The sequence below is a fragment of the Dama dama genome, chromosome 20 (genome assembly GCF_033118175.1).
Source record: "Dama dama isolate Ldn47 chromosome 20, ASM3311817v1, whole genome shotgun sequence".
Lineage (NCBI taxonomy): Eukaryota > Metazoa > Chordata > Mammalia > Artiodactyla > Cervidae > Dama > Dama dama.
In genome coordinates this window covers 21120343-21141573 of record NC_083700.1, presented here as the reverse complement: position 1 = coordinate 21141573, position 21231 = coordinate 21120343, and the positions used below count along the sequence as shown (strand labels likewise).

General features: G+C 34.9%; 2 protein-coding genes across 3 annotated transcripts in view; both read right to left on the bottom strand.

The window, feature by feature from the left end:
• GOLPH3L (golgi phosphoprotein 3 like) overlaps positions 1-1495 on the bottom strand; it is a 41893-nt gene extending 40398 nt beyond the window's left edge. Inside the window, exon 1 of the mRNA XM_061120894.1 lies at positions 1341-1495. The gene's annotated coding sequence lies outside the window, so the exon portion shown is untranslated. The remainder of the gene's footprint in view (positions 1-1340) is intronic.
• A 1075-nt stretch (positions 1496-2570) lies between these two features.
• On the bottom strand, positions 2571-20330 carry HORMAD1 (HORMA domain containing 1). 2 transcript variants are annotated; one of them, XM_061119907.1, is made up of 14 exons: positions 20252-20330; positions 19412-19556; positions 17586-17649; positions 17147-17183; positions 14983-15003; positions 14693-14719; positions 13339-13406; positions 12688-12839; positions 11164-11423; positions 9662-9728; positions 9503-9576; positions 8682-8765; positions 4763-4834; positions 2571-3042 (listed from the first exon to the last, which is right to left on the bottom strand). In XM_061119907.1, the coding sequence occupies exons 1-14, from the start codon at positions 20282-20284 to the stop codon at positions 2962-2964; spliced, it is 1185 nt and encodes a 394-aa protein (XP_060975890.1). In that variant the 5' UTR covers positions 20285-20330; the 3' UTR covers positions 2571-2961. The 2 variants fall into 2 exon arrangements, with proteins under 2 accessions (XP_060975890.1, XP_060975891.1); XM_061119908.1 differs by lacking the exon at positions 19412-19556 and having other exon boundaries at positions 20252-20307.
• Positions 20331-21231: the final 901 nt, after the last annotated feature.

Below are 21231 nucleotides of genomic sequence, written 5' to 3'. Positions count from 1 at the left end.
TTTTTATATCATGCTTTTTATATCAGGTTTTTGGGGTTTTTTTTAGCCTTTTCATACTGTTCATGGAGTTCATTTGGCCACCTGATGCGAAGAGCTGACTCACTGGAAAAGACTCTGATGGTGGGAAAGACTGAGGGCAAGAGAAGGGGCCACAGAAGATGAGATGGCTGGATGGCATCACTGACTCAACAGATATGAGTTTGAGCAAACTCCAGGAGATGGTGAAGGGCAGGGAAGTGTGGTGTGGTGCGGTGCGGTTCATGGGATCTCAAAGAATTGGACACGACTGAGGGACTGAACAACAGCTGTTTTAAAAATCTACAGTCAAGAAAAATTGCACTATCATGTGTGATAAAGTTTAAAGTTAGCATACTTTACATAAACCTAAATGCCAGTTCTTAACATGAAGTACCATAAGTATTTTAAATCAGCAATTATTGAAAATAATAGCTTTTTCAAGGTCAAAAGAGCACATTCAAGAGCCTCTGTGACTGGATTTCATTCTATCTTCTAGCAATATTTCCCATTACTCCAAATTATGTACTGTTAAGCCATTTCACAAACATGTCATGCCTTCCTTTGTACAGGATGGAGTTCTCTCCCCATTCCCTTCCTCTCTAAGTTCTACTCATTCTTTGAAGTCTTACTGAGGACCCACTGTAAAGCCTTCAGGGAATCTGCTTTTCCATTACCCTGTGTCCCATGGCTAGGTCTCTCCCTCAGCTGTACTTTCAAACAACTTTATACTTACTTCCTTTAAAGTATTTATTATAGTCTTTCTTTTGATATGGCTTTCTCTCAACTGTAAACTTCTTGAGGGCAGGGATATTGTCTTCTTGGGTTTTTATATTCTCCATAGCAACTAGCACAAATGTCTTTAACGTTGTAACTGCTCAACAAATATATACTGATTAAAACGAATACTCAGAAATGCATGAGAACATTTAAAACATAAATATAAACAAAGTGACTTACAAGAGATTCTTTGTTCAAGGATGTATTTCAAATAATTCTTGGTGGGAAGCAGGAGTAAGAGTGAAAAAAGAAGAGAACCATGAAATAAACGCTTATGGGCGCTAACCCTATCTGGCACTGTGAATAGGGCTTATTTTCTAATCCAATCCAAGAAACTTAGTATATTCAGGGCAAAAAAAAAAAAAAAAAGTGGGGATTTTCTTCGAAGAATTAATCATCCCTGGACCAGTTAAAAAGCCTATTAAAAAACAAACAAACAAAAAAACCGATGGCCCCAAAATTAAATATAAACCTCCTTCTCTCCATAAAGTAAAATATTTGGAAGGATTTTTTTGGACGTTAGATGTATTTCCCCCGTTGCTTACCTGACGTTACTCCTGGGTTACAGCCAAACGCAGGTTGCAGCTTGCGCTCTATTTTATGGGGACATTTGTCCCCACCCCCACCCCCACCCCCTACCCCCGTCCTGCTAGGTGAAAAACTTCTCAGCCACGCAGAGAGAACAAACTTCCTGATCCTTCGATGCAGAGAAGGAATAACACATCAGCTTCCTCAGGATCACTAGGCAACCTACCTTGGCGTTTCTTCATTGGACCAATCAGAAACCTCCAAGGTTGAGTTCAGCCAATTAGAGCTTACAAGGGGAGGCTCTCCCCCCAGCTATTGTGTTGCGCTCCAGACAAACACCACCAAAAGGAGGCAGGTTTGGGTTTAACCTGACAGCTGGTCAATCCAATGAAAGAACCTCGATAGCGAGAGGAAAAAGGGCTGCGATCCCCACCCCCATTAAACCGGCCAATCAAAGCGTTTAGTGAGCTATCACCAGCTACCGATCTACAAAGGTTTTTGTTGGGCAATCTCAGCGTAGCAGGTGTGTTCTGTAGCAGTGTATACTGGGACAATTAGGTGCGGTGAGTTGGGATCCAATAAAGCTAAGAATACATAAACATTTAAAAATTGGTTGTTTTCGGCAATTAGCTTATCCTTAGCTTTCCTCTTCCAGAAAAACCTGATCTGTGTCAATTTGTGGACGTTTATTTGGTTTACATTAAACAGGATAGGCACATTTCTACCCCAGCATTCATACTAACATTTTCCATTACTGTTTCTTACTGGCAAGTTCATGGATAATGTGTAGTTTTTAGGATATGGCTGCTGAAAATGCAAGAGGAAAACAGACTAAGTTTTAAGCCTTCCTTTTCCAGAGCACAAGAAACAGTCAAGTCTGGAACCAGGTCCCAGGTTTCTCACTAAAGGCACAATATCTTTCACACTACCACCCAAAAGTTCTAGGAAGTGTGCTCAACTCTTGAAAGAAACATCTACCAAAATGATTTCAAAATTAGTGCCTAAACATTTTCTACTATTTAAATAAAAATTAGAAGCCATGAGAGAGTCTAGACACTGAACAATATTTTATTTATGCTGCCAAAAATGCTAGATTTTAAAATCAGTCATTTTGTCTTGTAAAAATTCTTTAAAAAGGTAAAGTACCAATTTTAAATTGTACATTATATATTATCATGTTAATACACTGTATCAAAGTACTGAAGACATTGTTTTAATAACACAATTAACAAATATAGCCAGTTAAACTGTAGTTTTAACATAGGTAAAAAGTGAATTTCTAGAAAAATTTAATACAAAAATAAACATTGTTTACTTCAAAAAATGGCTTTTAGAGGGCCTTAAAAAATTAATGTGTTTAAAGGAAGTGTCTGCCAAAATGGAAGATACATCAATATCGAGAGGATAATAGAATTATGACACTGGTACTTCTGTTTTTATACAAAAGTTCTCTTGAATTTGTCTCAGATAAGATTAAGGATCATAATATGATAGTTAAGGATTCATTTTAGTGTGCTGACTGCTTAAGACTATATTTAAGTTTTCAGAGGTAGGACAAACACACCTTAAAATAGTAAAACAGCGACCTTTAGTTTAAGTGTTGTGAAGAACTTTGCAAACATGCAGAAAAAAAAAGTTTTATATATGCTCCTTCGGTTCACTAAACTTTCTTCTTTTTGGGACTGACTCCTGACTAGAAGAATCAAAGTGATGAAGGACCTGTCAAAAGAAAACAACTACTAAGAATACATTCCAGTTTAAATATCTTTAGAGTTTTTTGTGTGTCTCTGAGTTTCCTTCTTCCCTTCCTTCCTTCCTTCCTCCATTCCTTCCTTTTCTTATTTAAAAAATTTTGTTATTTATATCTCCTGATGGCTGCTGAAAACAGTCTTGCAAAGTGTAAGGTTTTCATTAGGGATATTGGAGTAGTTAGAAGATTTTATATTACGTCTTCAAAATACTAGAACTTCCCTGGTAGCTCAGTTGGTAAAAAATCTGCTCCAAATGCAGGCAACTGCCTGCAATGCAAGAGATCTGGTTTTGATCCCTGAGTTGGGAAGATTCCCTGGACAGGAAATGGCAACCCATTCCAGTATTCTTGCCTGAGAAATCCCATGGACAGAGGAGCCTGGCATGCTACAGTTCATGGGGTTGCAAAGAGTTGGAGATGAGTTAGAAACTGAACCACCATCTCAAAACAGTAAAATATTTTGAGGGGAGTGAGAAGGGGGGAAGATTAAAAAATGAGATGCAAATAGAGAAACATTTCACTTTGGCATCATGTAAGATTTAAATCATGTTTTGCTTTTTGTTTCATTGGTATTTAGCAGTGCCTGATAATTTTAGACATTCAATGTACCCTTGAATGAATGGGAGGATGAATTAGGAAAATTGCTAACAAGATTCTGAATTACAGAGTTTTTATTCCTCTGGTAAAACTCACTAATGATACAAACTGGATTATGATTTTACAGAAAAAAATCAAGGCTTAAAATATTGGGAAAAACTAAAGAAACTAATCTATTAGTGAAATGTCAGGTTATTCCATTTCCTTTTTAAGATACATAAATTGAAAACAGGATTAACCAACTATATCTTTGAGACTATCCCTTTAACATTTGATTTTCAAAAGTTGTCAAGTTTTCAGTTATCTAATTTTTATTTATTTTTTTTCAGTTATCTAATTTTTAAAAAGATTTTTACTTTTTGGCCATGCCACATGGTATGTATGTTCTTATATCCCAGACCAAGGATCAAACCCACACCTCGTGCACTGGAAACGTGGAGTCTTAACCACTGGTCTGCCAAGCAAGTCCCTAAGTTGTCTAATTTTAACCTACTAATAATACTCAAAATTCTGGTTGAAAACATATAAATATTCATCTCAGAAATGACAAATACATTATCTGATTTGCTAAAATAAGGTTCCAAATATAATACAACTTGTTACAGAATTTAGGTCAGGAAAATTTTCTAAGGTACTAAGAGGAGATGCTATATTTTTAGAGAACATGTGGATTTAGTAACTTATCTTATTTCTACTTTAGTTTTAATTTGTAGAAAGCTCAGATCAAATCTGTGGCCCAATTTTAATTCTACATAAATAAAATGGCCTGACTATTCTTGTACTCTCATTTTTTTCTTATTCTATTCATATTTTTCCTGATGTTGATTTTTACTTTATACATTCCTCCAACTATTTCAAATCATTCATGGAATAAGACAGTAAATGTTTACATGGGAAAATTAATAAAACAATGTACCACATTTTATTTTAAAATCACCCAATTTTTTAGAATCAAATATATTTAAACAAGATCTGAAAACTAGAGCTCTGAGGTATATCCAGGGATATCACATTTATCATTAACTTAATCTACAGCAATAATATTCTGATACTTGCCATTTCATTCAACCTATATATTATTATAAGACTTACTGTTTTCCCAGATTCAAGCTGAGTTCTCTTCCGATTTTCCTTAGAAGATTTTACTTGTTGATTTCCATTAGCCTCCACAAAGAAAGAATAATTACCAATTGGTTATTTCTCAAAGAACAATCAGCATGATTGTTCAACCACAGGCAACTATATGCAGTTTTTAAAAAAAACAACTTTACTGAGATATAATTAGGATACATAAAATTCATCTATTTAAAATATACAAACTTCAGTGATTTTAAGTATAGTCACAGAGTTGTACAACCATCACCGCAGTCAATTTTAGAGCACTTTCACCCTCTAAAAGGCTTCCCCAATGACACTAGTGGTAAACAATCTGCCTGACGATGCAGGAGACACATGAGACCTGAATTTGATCCCCTGGTTGGGAAGATCCGCTAGAGTAGGAAATGACAACCCACTTCAGTATTCTTGACTGGAAAACTTCATGAACAGAGGACCCTGGCGGGCTACAGTCCATGAAGCTCCAAAGAGCTGGACATGACTGAGCACACAATATATCCTCTAAAAAGAAATCCTGTACTCTTCCCTGGCGGCTTAGATGGTCAAGTGTCTGCCTACAATGAGGGAGACCCAGGTTCAATCCCTGGGTCGGGAAGAGCTCCTGGAGAAGGAAATGGCAACCCACTCCGGTATTCTCGCCTGGAAAATCCCATGGACAGAGGAGCCTGTTAGGCTACAGTCCATGGGGTGGAGCTATCACTCCACTATTCCCCCATTCTTCCACCAGCATTAAGACTGTCTCTACAGAAATCCTTATTTTGGACTTTCATATAAATGGAACCATGCAATACTTTTGCATGTGTGTGTGTATGATTGGTTTCTTTCACTGAGCATAATGTTTTCAGGGTTCATCCAAGTTGTAGCATGGACTGATACTTCATTCCTTTTTATGGCTGAATAATAATAGTCTACTGTATGGATACACCACATTTTGTTTATCCATTCATCTGTTAGGAACATTTAGGGTTTTTCCCCTATCTTTTGGCTATTGTGAATAATGCTACATATACAGCTTTTAAAATGAATATTAGATGGTGACAAGTTATTAGTTGTCATAGTATTATCCTCTAAAAGTACATATTTATTTTCTGACGTTCAAAATGTACTTTTCAATAACTGCCTTACTATATATATTAAATATTTTCACTTCCTGCCTGTTTCTAGCCATAATTCAGTCACTATTGACAAAATTAGGAGTACTTCAGTGGAGTAAAGGATAGTAAAGGATACTCGTTTAAATAGAAGCTGCCTAGAAAGAACATTTTGCTGCAAGAGGTAGTAATTTTTGGAATTCTTTTATTTCTTGCTTCCCAGTTCTAACTTTCCATCAAGAATGTGGGGGGAAAAAAGGACACCTAAAAATGGTACTATCATCAGTGGTGTTCTGGTTAATATTTAACAACCAGTTCTCTGGGAGAAATAAATCCTGAGGTTAAGGCATGGCCAACGGACTGGAAAAGGTCAGTCTTCATTCCAATTCCAAAGAAGGGCAATGCCAAAGAATGTTCAAACTGCTGTACAATGCGCTCATTTCACATGGTAGCAAGGTAATGTTCAAAATCCTTCAAACTAGGCTTCAAGAGTACACGAACCAAGAACTTTCAGATGCACAAGCTGGATTTAGAAAAGGCAGAAGAACCAGAGAGCAAATTGCCAACATCCCCTGGATCACAGAAAAAGCAAGGGAATTCCAGAAAAACATTTACTTCTGCTTCATTGACTACACCAAAGCTTTTGACTGTGTGGATCACAACAAACTATGCAGAACTCTTCAAGAGAAGGGAGAACCAGACCACCTCATGAGAAAACTGTATGCAGGTCAAGAAGCAACAGTTAAACTGGATATGAAACAACGGACTACTTCAAAATTGGGAAAGGAGTATGTTAAGGCTATATATTGTTACCTGGCTTAGTTAACTTATATGTAGAGTACATCATGTGAAATGTTGGGCTGCATGAAGCACAAGTTGGAATCAAGATTGCTGAGAGAAATATCAACAACCTCAGATATGCACATGATACCACCCTAATGGCAGAAAGCAAAGAGGAACTAGAGGGCCTCCTGATGAAGATGAAAGAGGAGAGTGAAAAGGCTGACTTAAAACTCAACATTCAAAAAACTAACATCATGGCATCCAGTCTCATCACTTCACAGCAAATAGATGGGAAAAAATGAAACAGTGACAGATTTTATTTTCTTGGACTCCAAAATCACTGCAGATGGTGACAGCAGCCATGAAATCAAAAGACACTTGCTCCTAGGAAGAAAAGCTATGCCCAAGCTAGACAGCATGTTGAAAAGCAGAGACATCACTTTACCGACAAAAGTCTGTCTAGTTAGAGCCATGGTTTTTCCAGTAGTCATGTATGGATGTGAGAGTTGGACCATAAAGAAGGCTGAGCACTGAAGACTTACATGATGCTTTCGAACTGTGGTGCTGGGGAAGATTCTTGAGAGTCCCTTGGACAGCAAGGAGATCAAACTAGTCAATCCTAAAGGAAATCAACCCTGAATATTCATTGGAAGGACTGATGCTGAAGCTAAAGCTCCAATATTTTGGCCACCTGAAATGAAGAGCCGACTCGTTGGAAAAGATCCCAATGCTGGGAATGACTGAAGGCATGAGGAGAAGGCGATGACAGAGGATGAGATGGTTGGATGGCATCAATGACTCAATGGACATGAGTTTAGCAAACTCTGGGAGATGGTGAAGGACAGGGGAGCCTGGCGTGCCGCAATCCATGGGGTTGCAAAGAGTCAGACATGACTGTGCTACTGAACAACAACAATGCTGTGAATACTTTCATTACATCCAGTTTCAAGCTAGGTAGGAAAAACATGATATCACTGAATGAAGAGGGGGAAGAAATCCTCCAGCATACCACTGTTAGAGTGTGCCATTTGTTTCCTAACATTGGATATCTTTTTTGTTGTTGAGCTGTGCAGCATGTGGGATCTTAGCTACCTGACCAGGGATTGAACCTGTGCCCCTGCAGCAAAAGCATGGAGTCATAACCACTGGACTGCCAGGGAATTCCCTGATATAATAGCTCATATATTTTATAGAATGCTTTTTATTTACCTTTGAACCTTGGAGAGTAACTTAAAAGACCTAAAATAAAATATAAACCTCTATTTGCATACATGCTAAGTTGCCTCAATTGTGTTCTACTCTTTGTGACCCTATGGACCACAGTCCGCCAGGCTCCCCTGTTCATGGGATCCTCCAGGCAAGGATACTGGAGTGGGTTGCCACTTCCCACTCCAGGGGATCTTCCTGACCCAAGGATGGAACTCATGTTCTCTTGCGTCTCCTGCATTGGCAAAAGGGTTCTTTACCACTAGTGTCACCTGGGAAGCCCAAATCTCTATTTAGTACAACTCATATAAAAAACTAAAATAAAGGAGTGGTGTTTTTTCCTTAAAATATGAGATTCACTTTATGTAAGATATGTATGTATATATATTTTAATGTATAATCATTTTTAATGGATTATTAATAACATAACCAACTCACAAGATAGAACATGGGAACACTTTAGCATTCTTGGAAATTTCGTTGGGAGTCTGGAGGATAGTGTCACTTCTCAAAGTTTCTTCTGGATTTCCCTCTCCACTGCACCTTCAGTAAAATTAACCATTCTTTCCTTTGTATCTCTATGTAGCCTATTCTGACTGCTATCATAGTGCTGTATCACTGCTTGTTTACCTCAAATTACTAAACTTTAAGTTAAGAGCATATTATATTTCCAGTACCTAGTAAAGTGACACATATTAATAGTATTTGCTTACTAAATATTGGTCCAATAAATGAAGTATTAAGCGCAAAATAAACTCAACTACAGGGAAAATTACAAGGTTAGAATGAAATCAAATCTAAAGAGATGCTTTTACCATTTTATTCTGAAAAATTTTTCCACTTCTTGTTTTGCTTTCAGACACATCAAGTTCAGATGTTTTACTGACTAACTGCTCAACCTAGAAAAGAAAATAATTACATGAAACCACTAAAATAATATGAGAAGCTTTTCATAATAATGGGGGTCAAAAATTCAATCACATAAAATTTAGGGTCTTGCTATGTTGAGTTAATGAAAGTAAGTAATTTTGTGTTGATTCTTACTTCCACAAAAAGTACAAAGGTAAAGGTACTGAAACTGACACTGTATACTGTACATTGACCATTCACTGAATCGAGAAAGATCGAAATTATCACTATATAGCACTCTTTCAAAACATAAGAACTTCAGTCCACACCCACTGGAGAAGGGCTGTGCAGAAGAAGGTAGGCAATCATCAGCCCCATTATTTTCATGTTGATTTTTTTCTAAATGTTATTTCAAGATTTTACTAAATATAGAAAACAAAATTAAACATGTTCTGCTCCAAGGCAACAAAAATGTACTATATATTCTATTTGCAAATACAAAGGGTGGTTGAGTTAAATTAATAATTACTTAAGATTCTATTTACCTCTGAAATTCTGAGATTCTTTGAACAGTATTTAGGTTTATTACTAAACAAATCAAACAATAATACACTCAAAACTTCAACATATAATTCCCAAATTTTGTTAGTAAGCATTCTTAATAACTAATTTTATTCTAAAATACCTAGAATATAAGAAAATCTGAGAAATAACCAGATAAGCATATAAGAACCTGTCTTTTGAAAAAATTCAAGTTAAAAGTGAGATAGAACTGTAAAGTTTATACCTGAGAATGAGAAATTGAAAAATCTGGACTTCCTTTAGATTTCACTTCATCGTCCTCACAAACGAAACTTGGTTCTGTTAAAAAAAATAATTAAAAGAGTTAAAATGGTATAAAGCTGAATTGAATGTGAATTAATTTACATTTTCATTAACTTCTCACCTCTATGTACAGAATAGCCAGGGTTTTTTTCCTGCTCTTCCATTTTAGTATCAGTGTCAAACTCATCCTACATAATTACATGAAGGAAAAAAATGGACACATTCCAAAAAGGAATTAAAGCAACTGGGTAGTATTTATTAACAAGCTTGTTTTACATGAAGGTTAAATATAACAACACTACAATGACCTCATGCTTTCTACAAATAAAGCGGTTCTATACTTAAAATAAGGATACTTATTTATCCAAAGTTAAAATCCTATTTTTCTTTACTTTGCAAGATTGCTTGAAAGTAGGTAGTAAAAATATACAACTTTTTGAAAAACGTATGATGATTCTAAGAACCCCAGATCTTACTACTGTTTGAGAGCATTGAATTAGACATGGTGACACAATAAGCTACAACTTCCGTAGCTCTGAAATTTCTGTATAGATACTAGTATAAACTCCGAACTCTCTTCAGCGAGTTGGGAAAGGATAAGCACAGTTATGGTATGACAGAAATAGCAAAGGTTTGATGTATACTTTATAATTATTATTCCCCTTGCGACATATGTCAAAGAGCTTTAAATATTTTAAAGAATGCTTCATAAATCCCAGCCATATTTGTTTATAAAGCAAGACTGGCATTTAGGTTTTAGGAAGACGATTCTTTCTTGACTGAACTGGTTGAAAATTGAGTTTTCTGTTTGTAAGGATTTGGCTACAGAGCCTAAAACAGAATAGTTAGTCCCTATAACAAGAACTGTGATCATAATTTAGAATAAAATGAGGCAAGAGAAAACCACAAAGGTGAGATTAAAGAACACACACAATAATGATGGAAGATTTTCTGGGAATGAGGCTATAATTTTAAAAAAAAGCTTTTTAAATACTTCAATTCATCCATTCATTCAACCAATATTGAGAATACATTCTGTAAATCTAAATGCTAGGTACAGAAGAAATACAAAGCTGAATAAGACACTTATCCTGCATTCCAGGAACTTCCAAGCTCCTTCAGGACACTGAGTTTTCAGGCCCTGAAGAAATTCAACCACAGGCTTACATGAGCACTTAATAGGGGTGATGAAGAAAAGATTCCAGCATTAGTCTGGGTGACTGGAGTCATTCAGTGGTTTTCTTTTCTTTTTTTGAACACAGACCCAGATAGTGAAAGTGCCAAGTCCTAACCACAGGACCACCCGGGGATTCCATGGTTTTCAAATTATGCTCCAGACAAAGGGGTTTTCTTAAGAGTCCACCATGATTGTAGGTGAGATGGTGAATGGCTGGGCCTCCAGGACCATTCCCTACTTCATTCACAATAGTTGTGCTTTTAAATTTCTGAGAATAATATTCTTTGCACCCACATGAAAAGTTTTGAAACCACAAGCCTAAACCTTTACAGTACCTTTCAAACTTGAGTTTATGGTGATAATAAGTATTTACAGCTATTAAAGTACTCAGAATTGAATAAAACATTCATTACTACTGTACTTTCTAACTCTTTAAATATACTTACACTTGTATAATGCTCCTGGTCATCTTCTACATCATCTTTGTCCGTAAGAATTTTTTGAAGTGGTGTTTTTAATTGTTTTGGTGATAATATACCTGAACCAATATTTTCCATTCGTTCTCTCTCAGTGGTCACTTTTACTTTGAAAGTGTGAAAAGGTGTTGGAACTTCTCCCACATTTAAGTACATAGGCTCCCCTTCAAATATCACTCCTTCACAATCACCATCCTTAAAACCAGGAGGCTGGTAATCTGGGGGTGTAACTGCAGAAAAGTAAGTATAAACTATGCTGTTCATGAAATTGAAGAAAATATATTGATTTTTATTATTATAGAATATACAGCATATTAAAGAAGTTTTAAATAGTATAGAAGGACATATAGTATTAAGTAAAATGCAGTCTCCTACTATCTCCAAGTTCCTATTTTATTCCTTAAAGGTAAACTTTTTTCCTTACACTTGATTAGCTATGTGACTTGAGGAAACTATTTGTCATTCTTGATTCGGTTTCCTCATCTGTCAAGCGGGGAAAATACTAGTACCGACCTCATAGGGTCACTGTGCTACTGAAGTCTATAAATGATCAGAACAGAACTGACACAGAAAAAGTATTCAGTAAATGTTAGTTATTGTTGATGCTTTGTGTTCTCCTAGAAGATACTATGCATGAAATATATATATATATATATATATATTCTTAAAAAGCACAAATGAAGTCATAGTCTTCTGTATCTAGCTGCTTTCAACATCACTTTTTAATCTGCTTTTAATATTTTTTGGATAACAATTTATCAGCACATTCTTTTAAATAGCTTGCACAGCATTCTATTATATAGATGCACTATAATTTACTCAATCCTCCAATAAAGAACATTCAAGGTTAAATTTCCAGTTTGTTTCCAGTTTAACAAATGCAATAATGCATAAACATATAACCTTGCATATTTGTCTACGTATATTCCCAAGATACTTTTCTAGCTACAGAATTTCTGGATTAAAGAGAATGTGGGGGAAAAAAAAAGTAAAGAGAATATGGGACGGCGGAGCCTGGTGGGCTGCCGTCTATGGAGTTGCACAGAGTGGGACACTACTGAAGCAACTTAGCAGCAGCAGCAGCAGCAGCAGCACTTAAAATTTTTACATTGCCAAATAGTCCTCTTAAAATGTTACATGGCACATTAATGGTTACATTCTCTCAAGAGTATACAAAAGTGCTTGCTTCCCCCCACACCCCTGCCAATAATGATTTTATAAGTTGTATGATCTGATAAGTGAAATCTGGTATCTCATTGCTTCATTTCTTTAGTTATGAATGAAGCTTAGCTTCCAATGGACATGTTCTTATTACTGGAGAAGTGTACATTTTTTCATATATCAACATGAAGTCGAAAATTTATAATTAAAATATTATATATATATTAAAAAAACCATTTAGGTGCCTAAAAATACTTGGGATGGAAACCAACTGTTTCATTAATAATAAAATAAACAGGTACCAACTAAAACAGGATGATCTGGAAATAGTACCTTCATCGTAGTAAAAAAGTTTCATGGTCAAACAAACATCATTCGGTAAAGGTCCCAGATTTTGCATTAGAATATAAATCTTGCGAATGAGAAGAATACTTGCTTTCTTGGTGTCAGCAGATGACATATTAGGTTCATTGCTTTGGTTTTTACTAGAAGAGAATCACAGTTTCTTTTATGACATCCACAGCTTCTAATAACGTAACTTCATGTTTTACTACCTAAGATTCTTATTCCTATTAACGTACCAAGTTGTTAAGTTAAAAGTTACGATTTCACGTGTTTAATACCACTATTATAAAACATTTAATATCATTGCTAATATTATAATTCTAAACTAATTTACATATATTAATACACATTTTATGTAAGCTGTTTTTTAAAGGAAACAAATGATGAATTTTATTGTATTTCTAATCACGTAAGCATACAATAGATTTCCTACTCTTTGGCTCTGTTTCGCAATTAAAATATATACAATTATCTGCAGAATTCTGGCTTGCAGCCACTCCAAAGATATTTTGTATCCTTGATAGTACATTAGGGATGTTCGAGAAGTTTCAGAATTATTTCTAAAGTTTAGCTATACAGTATTATTATGAATAAGTGGTAATCTGCAATATGAAGAGAAAACCATAGAATGATAATTACCTTGTAAAGTCCATGACTGGTCCATTACTGGTGTACTTGAATTTAAATTGGTAACATTCTGAAATTGTCTAAAATAGAAAATATCATAGTTATGAATCTGATACATAATACTGGTGGCTAAGTAGCTATATATGGATTTTTTTATGTCTCACCATTTAATAATTCTTTCTGCATGACAATCCATATTCATCCATTGAAACTTTCCAATCCTAAATAGTCAATTCCCAGGGTTTGGGATTTGGGACTTCATTGCCGGTAAGATACTTATTTCCCACTCACTGCAATTTATGTTTTACATACCAGAGGGCAGGAACTCCTTCACAGGCAGGTAAAGGAGGTAGCACATCTCTTCCACTAACAGAATGGTTAAGCACAGGACTTAAATTCTTATTATATGGTAAGCACAAGCATTACTACAAACAAAGTTAGTGGAGGTGATGAAATTCCAGGCGAGCTATTTCAAATCCTAAAAGATGCTGCTGCTAAAGTACTGCACTCAATATGCCAGCAAATTTGGAAAACTCAGCAGTGGCCACAGGCCTGGAAAAGATCAGTTGTCATTCCAATTCCAAAGAACGGCAATGCCAAAGAATGTTCAAACTTCTATACAGTTGCACTTATTTTACATGCTAGCAAGGTAATGTTCAAAATCCTTCAAGCTAGGCTTCAACAGTACCAGTACTGAGAACTTCCAGATGTACAAGGTGGATTTAGAAAAGGCAGAAAACAATTTAGAAAAGGCTCCAGGTGCGTGGGCTCAGTAGTTGTGCAGCACTGGCTTAGCAGTTCCAGGGCATATAGGATCCTCCTAAACCAGGGATCAAACCTGTGTCCTTTGCATTGGCATGTGGATTCCTAACCCCTGGATCAGAGCAGGGAAGTACACCCTTTTGTTTCTTGTCTTCTGGTTTTCCCTTTCATTTCTTATAACCCTTTCTTTAATTGTCAGATGAACAGGTAGATGTGACCGGATTAGGGTTTACAGTCAAAGATTAAGGATTAATATCTTATTTTTCTAAAACTCAACTCCTTTTATAATTCTATAAAAAGAATATCATTAAAAATAAGAACACTGTAAAAGATCAGAAGTCAGGAGATTTAGGTTATTTCTAATGGTTTGTATCTTTGTGACCTTGAATCAGTCACACAATCTCCCTTATAGTTAAGGGTGTTAATCTGTTTAAGGGTAACAATACAAGCCTTGTCTTAATTCAGAAGTCTTTATGAAGTTCAAATGTGAAAATATATGTGAAAATGCATTGACAAAAGCACAATTAAAGCATTAGAAACTATTATACTTTTATGTTACTTATAGATATTAGAGGCATTATGTTTCTTTACTAACTTAACATACCTGAGGGTCTTCTGGATTGGTGTACACCTATTTAAAAATAATTTAAAACTGAGTTATGTAAGTTGCATATAAGGAGAACTAAACTGGATATTTAGACTAAAATATTAAATGAATTCAGTAAAACAAAATACAGAACCCACCTCCCCACAACAAATATTACTTTTTTCTAATGAACAGATCAGTGGTTTGTATCAAATGATATAATAAATAGATTGTTTCAACATTATCTAATTAAGCAAGGCTGAATTTAACAGTCTTTTATAAGGGACATACAATTTAAAAATACTTACAGCTAGAACAACCATTCTCAGCTGAAATATAACAAAGAACAAAAATCTTATTTTTATTCTATATTTTTGCATGATGGATCATAAAAATTATTTGTCCTATTTCAACATTTATTCCTAATAAAAATAATCTCACAGAAAACAAACTTCATTGGTTGCAGGTAAAACAGTATCTCAGATATCCTTCCCTATTCCCCCAAATATCTATTTCTAGTTATCTTATTGAAGGTCGAAATTTCTATCACTGACTTAAGCAAATGAGGCATTACTGCCAGTTACAAGGAAAATATATATTGTGAAATAACTCATTAAATCTTACCCAATATGAGAACTGGTTTTGAGATGAGAAAAACAGTTCAGGGCCCTGCTCATTGAGTAAAGGGAAGAGGCTTTGGGGCCTATCGGAATAGAGAATCACAGGAAATCATTCACTCTAGTAATCTGCCAAAATCTGAGTCACCCTTAACTTGGATCTTTTCTTATACTCCAGAACCAATCTATCAATAAATCCAATCAGTTCCATCAGATATATCCTGAATCTTTTCATTTTTTTCCTTTGCCATCCTGGTCTATGTGTGTGTGTGCTCAGCTGCTTCAGCCGTGTCTGACTCTGGGCAACTGTATGGACTGTAGCCTGCCTGGCTCCTCTGTCCATGAGATTCTCCAGATAAGAATACTGGAGTGGGTTGCCACGCCCTCCTCCAGGGGATCTTCCTGACCCAAGGATCGACCCTGGGTCTCCTGCATTGAGGGAGGATTCTTTACCACTGAGCCACCAGGGAAGCCCCATCCTGGTCTAAGACACCATTATTTTTCATCAGTACTTCAGTAATGGATTAAGTGCTATTGACCTTAATTACAATCTTATTCTTCTTTGATGGCATATTCTCTAAATAGCAAAGTGATTTTTCTTTTAATTTAAAATATAAATCTAATGATGATACATTTCTACTCAAATCTTTCAAATGGCTTTTACTGTACCTAAAATAAAGTCCAAGCTCTACCTACTCAGCCCTGAATGCTCTGGCCCTGTCTATCTTCACAGGTTCATCTCCTGCCACTCTCTTGCTCTGCTCATCACACTCCAATCACTCTGGCCTTCTTTTTATTCCTTGAACTGGCCAAATTCCCCTCTAACTCTTTGCATTTGATGCTCTGTCAGGAATATTTTCCCAATATCAATGCCTAGCTGGTTTCTTCTTTTTTTTTTTCATTTATTTTTATTAGTTGGAGGCTAATTACTTTACAATATTGTAGTGGTTTTTGCCACACACTGACATGCACCTCCTCAGAGAAGTTCTTCAGACTACTCAATCTAAAGTTACACCACCTCTCCATTTGCCACATCCTTTTTCTTAAAATGTTAATGGCATTTAACACAATTGGATGTTATCTAATCTCCTGGTTTTATTGGTTGTTTTCCCATTACAGAAGAGGCCCTCTTTGTCTTGTTGACCATTTTAACTTACCAGCTCCTACCTAGAATATATGTGCCTAGCACAGAATAGGCACTCATTTTATGAATATTAAAAACATAATGTCTTAATGAAGAAGGCTGGTAACCATGGATAAAATTCTATCTTTTTCATAATTTTTTAGAGTTAGATTTGCTTTGTTGATATAAATGTAAGCTCAGTAAGTATACACAAAGCCTTATCACTGTTTAACCTAGACTACATGTAAGTTTATTTTTAAACTCTCATGAAGAATAATTTATTAAATTATTAGTATAAATATGATTTTAGAAGGCATATGAAACTAATGAAAAAACTATTTCAAAGGACTTTTTAATTCATTAAGCTTTTATAAGTTAATGTATGTTATTAATGCAAATGGGGCTTCCCAGGTGGTGCTAGCAGTAAAGAACTCACTTGCCAATACCAGGTGACATGAGAGATACAAGTTCAGTCCATGGATGGGGAAGATCTCCTGGAGAAGGGCATGGCAAATGAGTGCTAATAATCAAAACTGGCTTGTCAAAATTTGTTAAGTAATAATTCTGTTAGCTTTAAATAAGTTGAATATTAATCTTTAAAATATTCAAATTTTTAGCTTTGGGCTGGTCTATACCCAAGTTAGTTTAAATTAATCTTTTACTATATGGTAACTACTGTTACATTTGTAGAATATAAACTATGAAAAAAAGAATAAAGAGGTACTGACTTACATATTTTTTGTGTAAAGCGTCATAGCATCCTAACATCCTAAAAAATAATCAAGGATTCATTTTTAGACTGAATGCACTTCCAGAAAATAGTTCTTTTAATGTCTCATTATCTCATTACTAATACACAATTATTATTAATAATGAAGCTCCCTTATTTACTAGCTTAAACAATAAAACAAAACAATGTGGTAGAAATATAAAATGTCAGTAGGGGATGAAAAAAAGGAAGACAGAGGAACAAAATAGGAAAATTAAGCCTGCTTACATGGAGTCTGAAATAAAGAAAATTTTAATGCAAAAATCCAAAGATCTGCAGAAGTAGTATCCAGTGTTAAAGGTGGAAATCACTAAAACTGGGTTAAACACTTAAATGTATACAAGGTACCAAAAAAATATGATTTAAGAAAAATAATTTCCTTTTATTATTTATTTTACTTACCACTTCACTAACTGTGTAGATCCTGGACAATTTTTATCTTCTCTCAGAATTTTGACACAAAGATCTAAACACAAAAATAAGGATACAGAGGTACTTAAGATTAGTAAGCATCTAAAATCTTTGAGTAAACTCCGGGAGTTTGTGATGGACAGGGAGGCCTGGTGTGCTTCGATTCATGGTGTCACAAAGAGTCGGGACACGACTGAGCGACTGAACTGAACTGAAAAACTAAAATGAAGATTATTTTCTTCAGTTGTGTATTACAGGTTTATTATTAATAGCAATGAACTTCCAGATGATTGATGTTAATAAAATTAAAGAAAGAAAGGTTGCATGGAAACAAATAATCTTTTTATCCTTATTATAAAATAAAATCACAATTGCTTAGGATGCATGTTGGTGGATAGAAAAAATTTTCCATTTTAAAAGCTATAAAACACTTAGATATAATGCTTTCATGCCATTGTTATCTAAGAAACTTAGAAAATTTGCTCTGGTCCCTTATCCCAATTAAATACTTGCAAAACACCAAGAAGTTAAAAGACTATCAGACAGAGTCCAGCAAGGAAGCAATTAGTAGTACAGTGGAAAGGACTAAGATCAATCAGTCTCAGGTTTCATACTTGAAAAACAGGAATAACAGCTAACTCATAGGCCTGTAATATGAACTAACAAGATATCACACATAACATGTTGCTTAACATATTGCCAACAAAGTTGGTGAACAATATAAGGTACATATTATGTGACAGTAAGTCATTATTATAGTATAAAATATCTGTATTACTTTCACTTCTTTAAAATAACACAAGAACATATACTACCACTGTAGGACACTATAAGTAATAGGATGTCTTTACCTATTTATTTCATCATTGTAAGCATAATGTCAGGTGATATTATACTTGAGAGACTGAGGGAAAATTTTATGATTAAGTGCTTTCAAAGGTATTGAATATACTTTAAAAAATCACTTAGATGTCCACACAAATATTTGTATATAATTGTGGCATTATTAGAAAAGCCAAAAGTGGAAACAACCCAAATATTCATCAAGTGGTAGTAGATAAACAAAACATGGAATATTCATAAAATGGAATTCAGTTCAGTTCAGTTGCTCAGTCATGTCCGACTCTTTGCGACCCCATGAATCGCCAGGCCTCCCTGTCCATCACCAACTCCTGGAGTCTATCCAAACCCATGTTGGTGATGCCATCCAGCCATCTCATCCTCTGTCATCCCCTTCTCCTCCTGCCCCCAATCCCTCCCAGCAGTAGGGTCTTTTCCAATGACTCAACTCTTCACATGAGGTGGCCAAAGCATTGGAGTTTCAGCTTCAATATCAGTCCTACCTTTTTTTTTCATGGAATATTCCATGGAATATTATTCAGCAAAAAAAGGGCAGTAATCCAAGCTACAAAATGAATGAAACTTAAAAACATTATGCCAGGTGAAAGAAGCCAATTACAAAGGACCACATATTATATGATTTCATTTATTTAAAATGTCTAGAATAGGCAAATCCATAAAAGAGAGAAAGCAGATCAGTGGTTGCCTAGAACTGGAAATGGGGGAAGAAGAGAGTGACTTAATGGGTATGGGGTTTCCTTTTGTGGTGATGAAATGCTTTAAAACTGATTCTGGGTGAATACACCCAGAATCAATGAATTCTGCACTTTAAATCAGTAAATTGTTAGATATGCAAATCATCTCAATACAGCTGCTATTATAAAAACAAAACCTCTAAGTAAAAACTACCATTCTAGAGCAAGCCAAACTAAAAAATAACATGTTTAAAGAAAGTTTTTAAATAAACATTACGTTACCATCTAGATATCTTGTTCCATAAGCACATTCCGGAAATATTCCTCTCAAATATGTGATGCAGGATACTGAAACTGCTAGGAGCCTCTTCACTAACACTAAAGATTGCTGCTCAGTTGATATCTTATTAGGAAATATCAGTGCACTCTAAAATTCAAGGGAAATTAAAAACATTTTATTTAGCTTTACTAAAAATAGTCTTCTTGAACTTAAAGTAGATCTAGGTTTTTTGCATAAACAGGGTACTTCTCCAAAATTCTTAACCATGGTGGTTAGAATCCCCAGAAAATCAGGATGGCTTCTATACTGTGCGGGTGTTTCCAGGGTGGCAGTCTAAAGCTAACAGGCAAAAACTGCTTAAATATCACTAGAAATCCCCTTGTAGTTTAACTGCATAACACATGGATAGATAGCACTGATTTTTCTATCTAATTTTTTCCTTCTTTTCTCTTTAGTCACTGACTGGGTTTAACACAGACAGGTAACTGCAAAGCAAGATATGCGAAGAGAAGACAATTTTATATTTGTGGGGCATAAAAATTCATGTTCTAGGAGAGGACTGCTATTAGTGATAATTTCATCAAAGCAACATAATAGCATTCATTGATACCTAATGCAAGCTGAATTTGAGGCGGCAATTTAATGCAATGCATCAAGCATCCAATAAAATTCTCCATTAATTCAAATTAGTTTAGCAAGTATCTTCATTTCTTAAAACATGGAGTTTACTGGCATCATTAAACTCTCAAAGGTTCAACTCTTTCAAACATAAAAATAGTTGATAATTCAAGAAACAATAAAATTAGCTAAATTAAAATATATTAAAATACAAGAAACCATACCATAGAAGTTCTCTGTAATTGTGCAGTGGCCATCTTCTGATATTTTCTTTAATTCAACCTTGTGACAGAAATACAAGCTTTAAAAAAAAAAAAAGAAATACAAGCTTTAACTTCACATTTTATTTTTATCTCTAATCTGGTTCACTACATGTAAAGTCAAAAGAGTTTTATGGGGATAAATGGAAATCTTTTTTTTTTTTTTTACTTAGAATCTTTGAAAACAGAGGGTCATTTTGCTATAAAATTAAGTAAACTGTTAATTTTAAGCCACTTGACTAGCAAGCCTGACACAAAAAAGGATTATTAAGAAAGCTCTTTAAGTCTTTTTTTTTAAGGGATTACTAAGAAAGTGCTTTAAAAGAGCGCCTTTTTTTTTTTTTTTTAAAGCACAGACTATTTTCTTCACCTCACAGTATTCAAACATTGATAACACTGCACAGGTAGGTAATGAAAAACTGCCCCTGCCAAATCCTTTAAAATAATCTTTTAATTTTTGTTTTAAAGTTGTAGTTTCAAAATGACCAAATCAGGTAACTTTCCTTCCCTGAACTTGACCATGGCTCTGGATGTAACATATTGTTCTACCCTGTGGAACAACCATAAAACAGCAATAAAACATATTTTAGATTTTTTGGACTGATTCAGATTTCTCATTTCTTTGATATAAGTTTTGAGGGTTTTTTTGTTTTTTTTTTGGTCCCAATTTTATTTTTCTTAACCAGACAATTCATCTAGAAGAATTCACAGAAGAGTCTGTTTATCATAACCATTTACATTTATCCTAATAAGGCCTGGACTGGATGCCAGAGTTCACCTAATCTCAAGAACCTCTGTGAAAAATAAGCAGGTATACATTTTCCCCCCTCGCCTGAATGTTTTCACCACTAAGAGCGTAAGAAATTTAAAAATAGATGGGAGGTAACAGAGAAAGACATTATAAAGCAAAAGACGAAAAGAATGAAAACAAAAACGAAACAAAC

Bases quoted from the DNA above. Each gene is read 5' to 3' on its own strand.
- HORMAD1 (XM_061119907.1), bottom strand. From the start codon at position 20,284: ATGGCCACTGCACAATTACAGAGAACTTCTATG. The intron at 15,004-17,146 runs GTAAGTCAGTAC...GTTATATTTCAG, and splicing joins ACGCTTTACACAAAAAATAT to CTGAGAATGGTTGTTCTAGC. The intron at 12,840-13,338 runs GTAATTATCATT...ATTCTCTTCTAG, and splicing joins CCAGTCATGGACTTTACAAG to TAAAAACCAAAGCAATGAAC.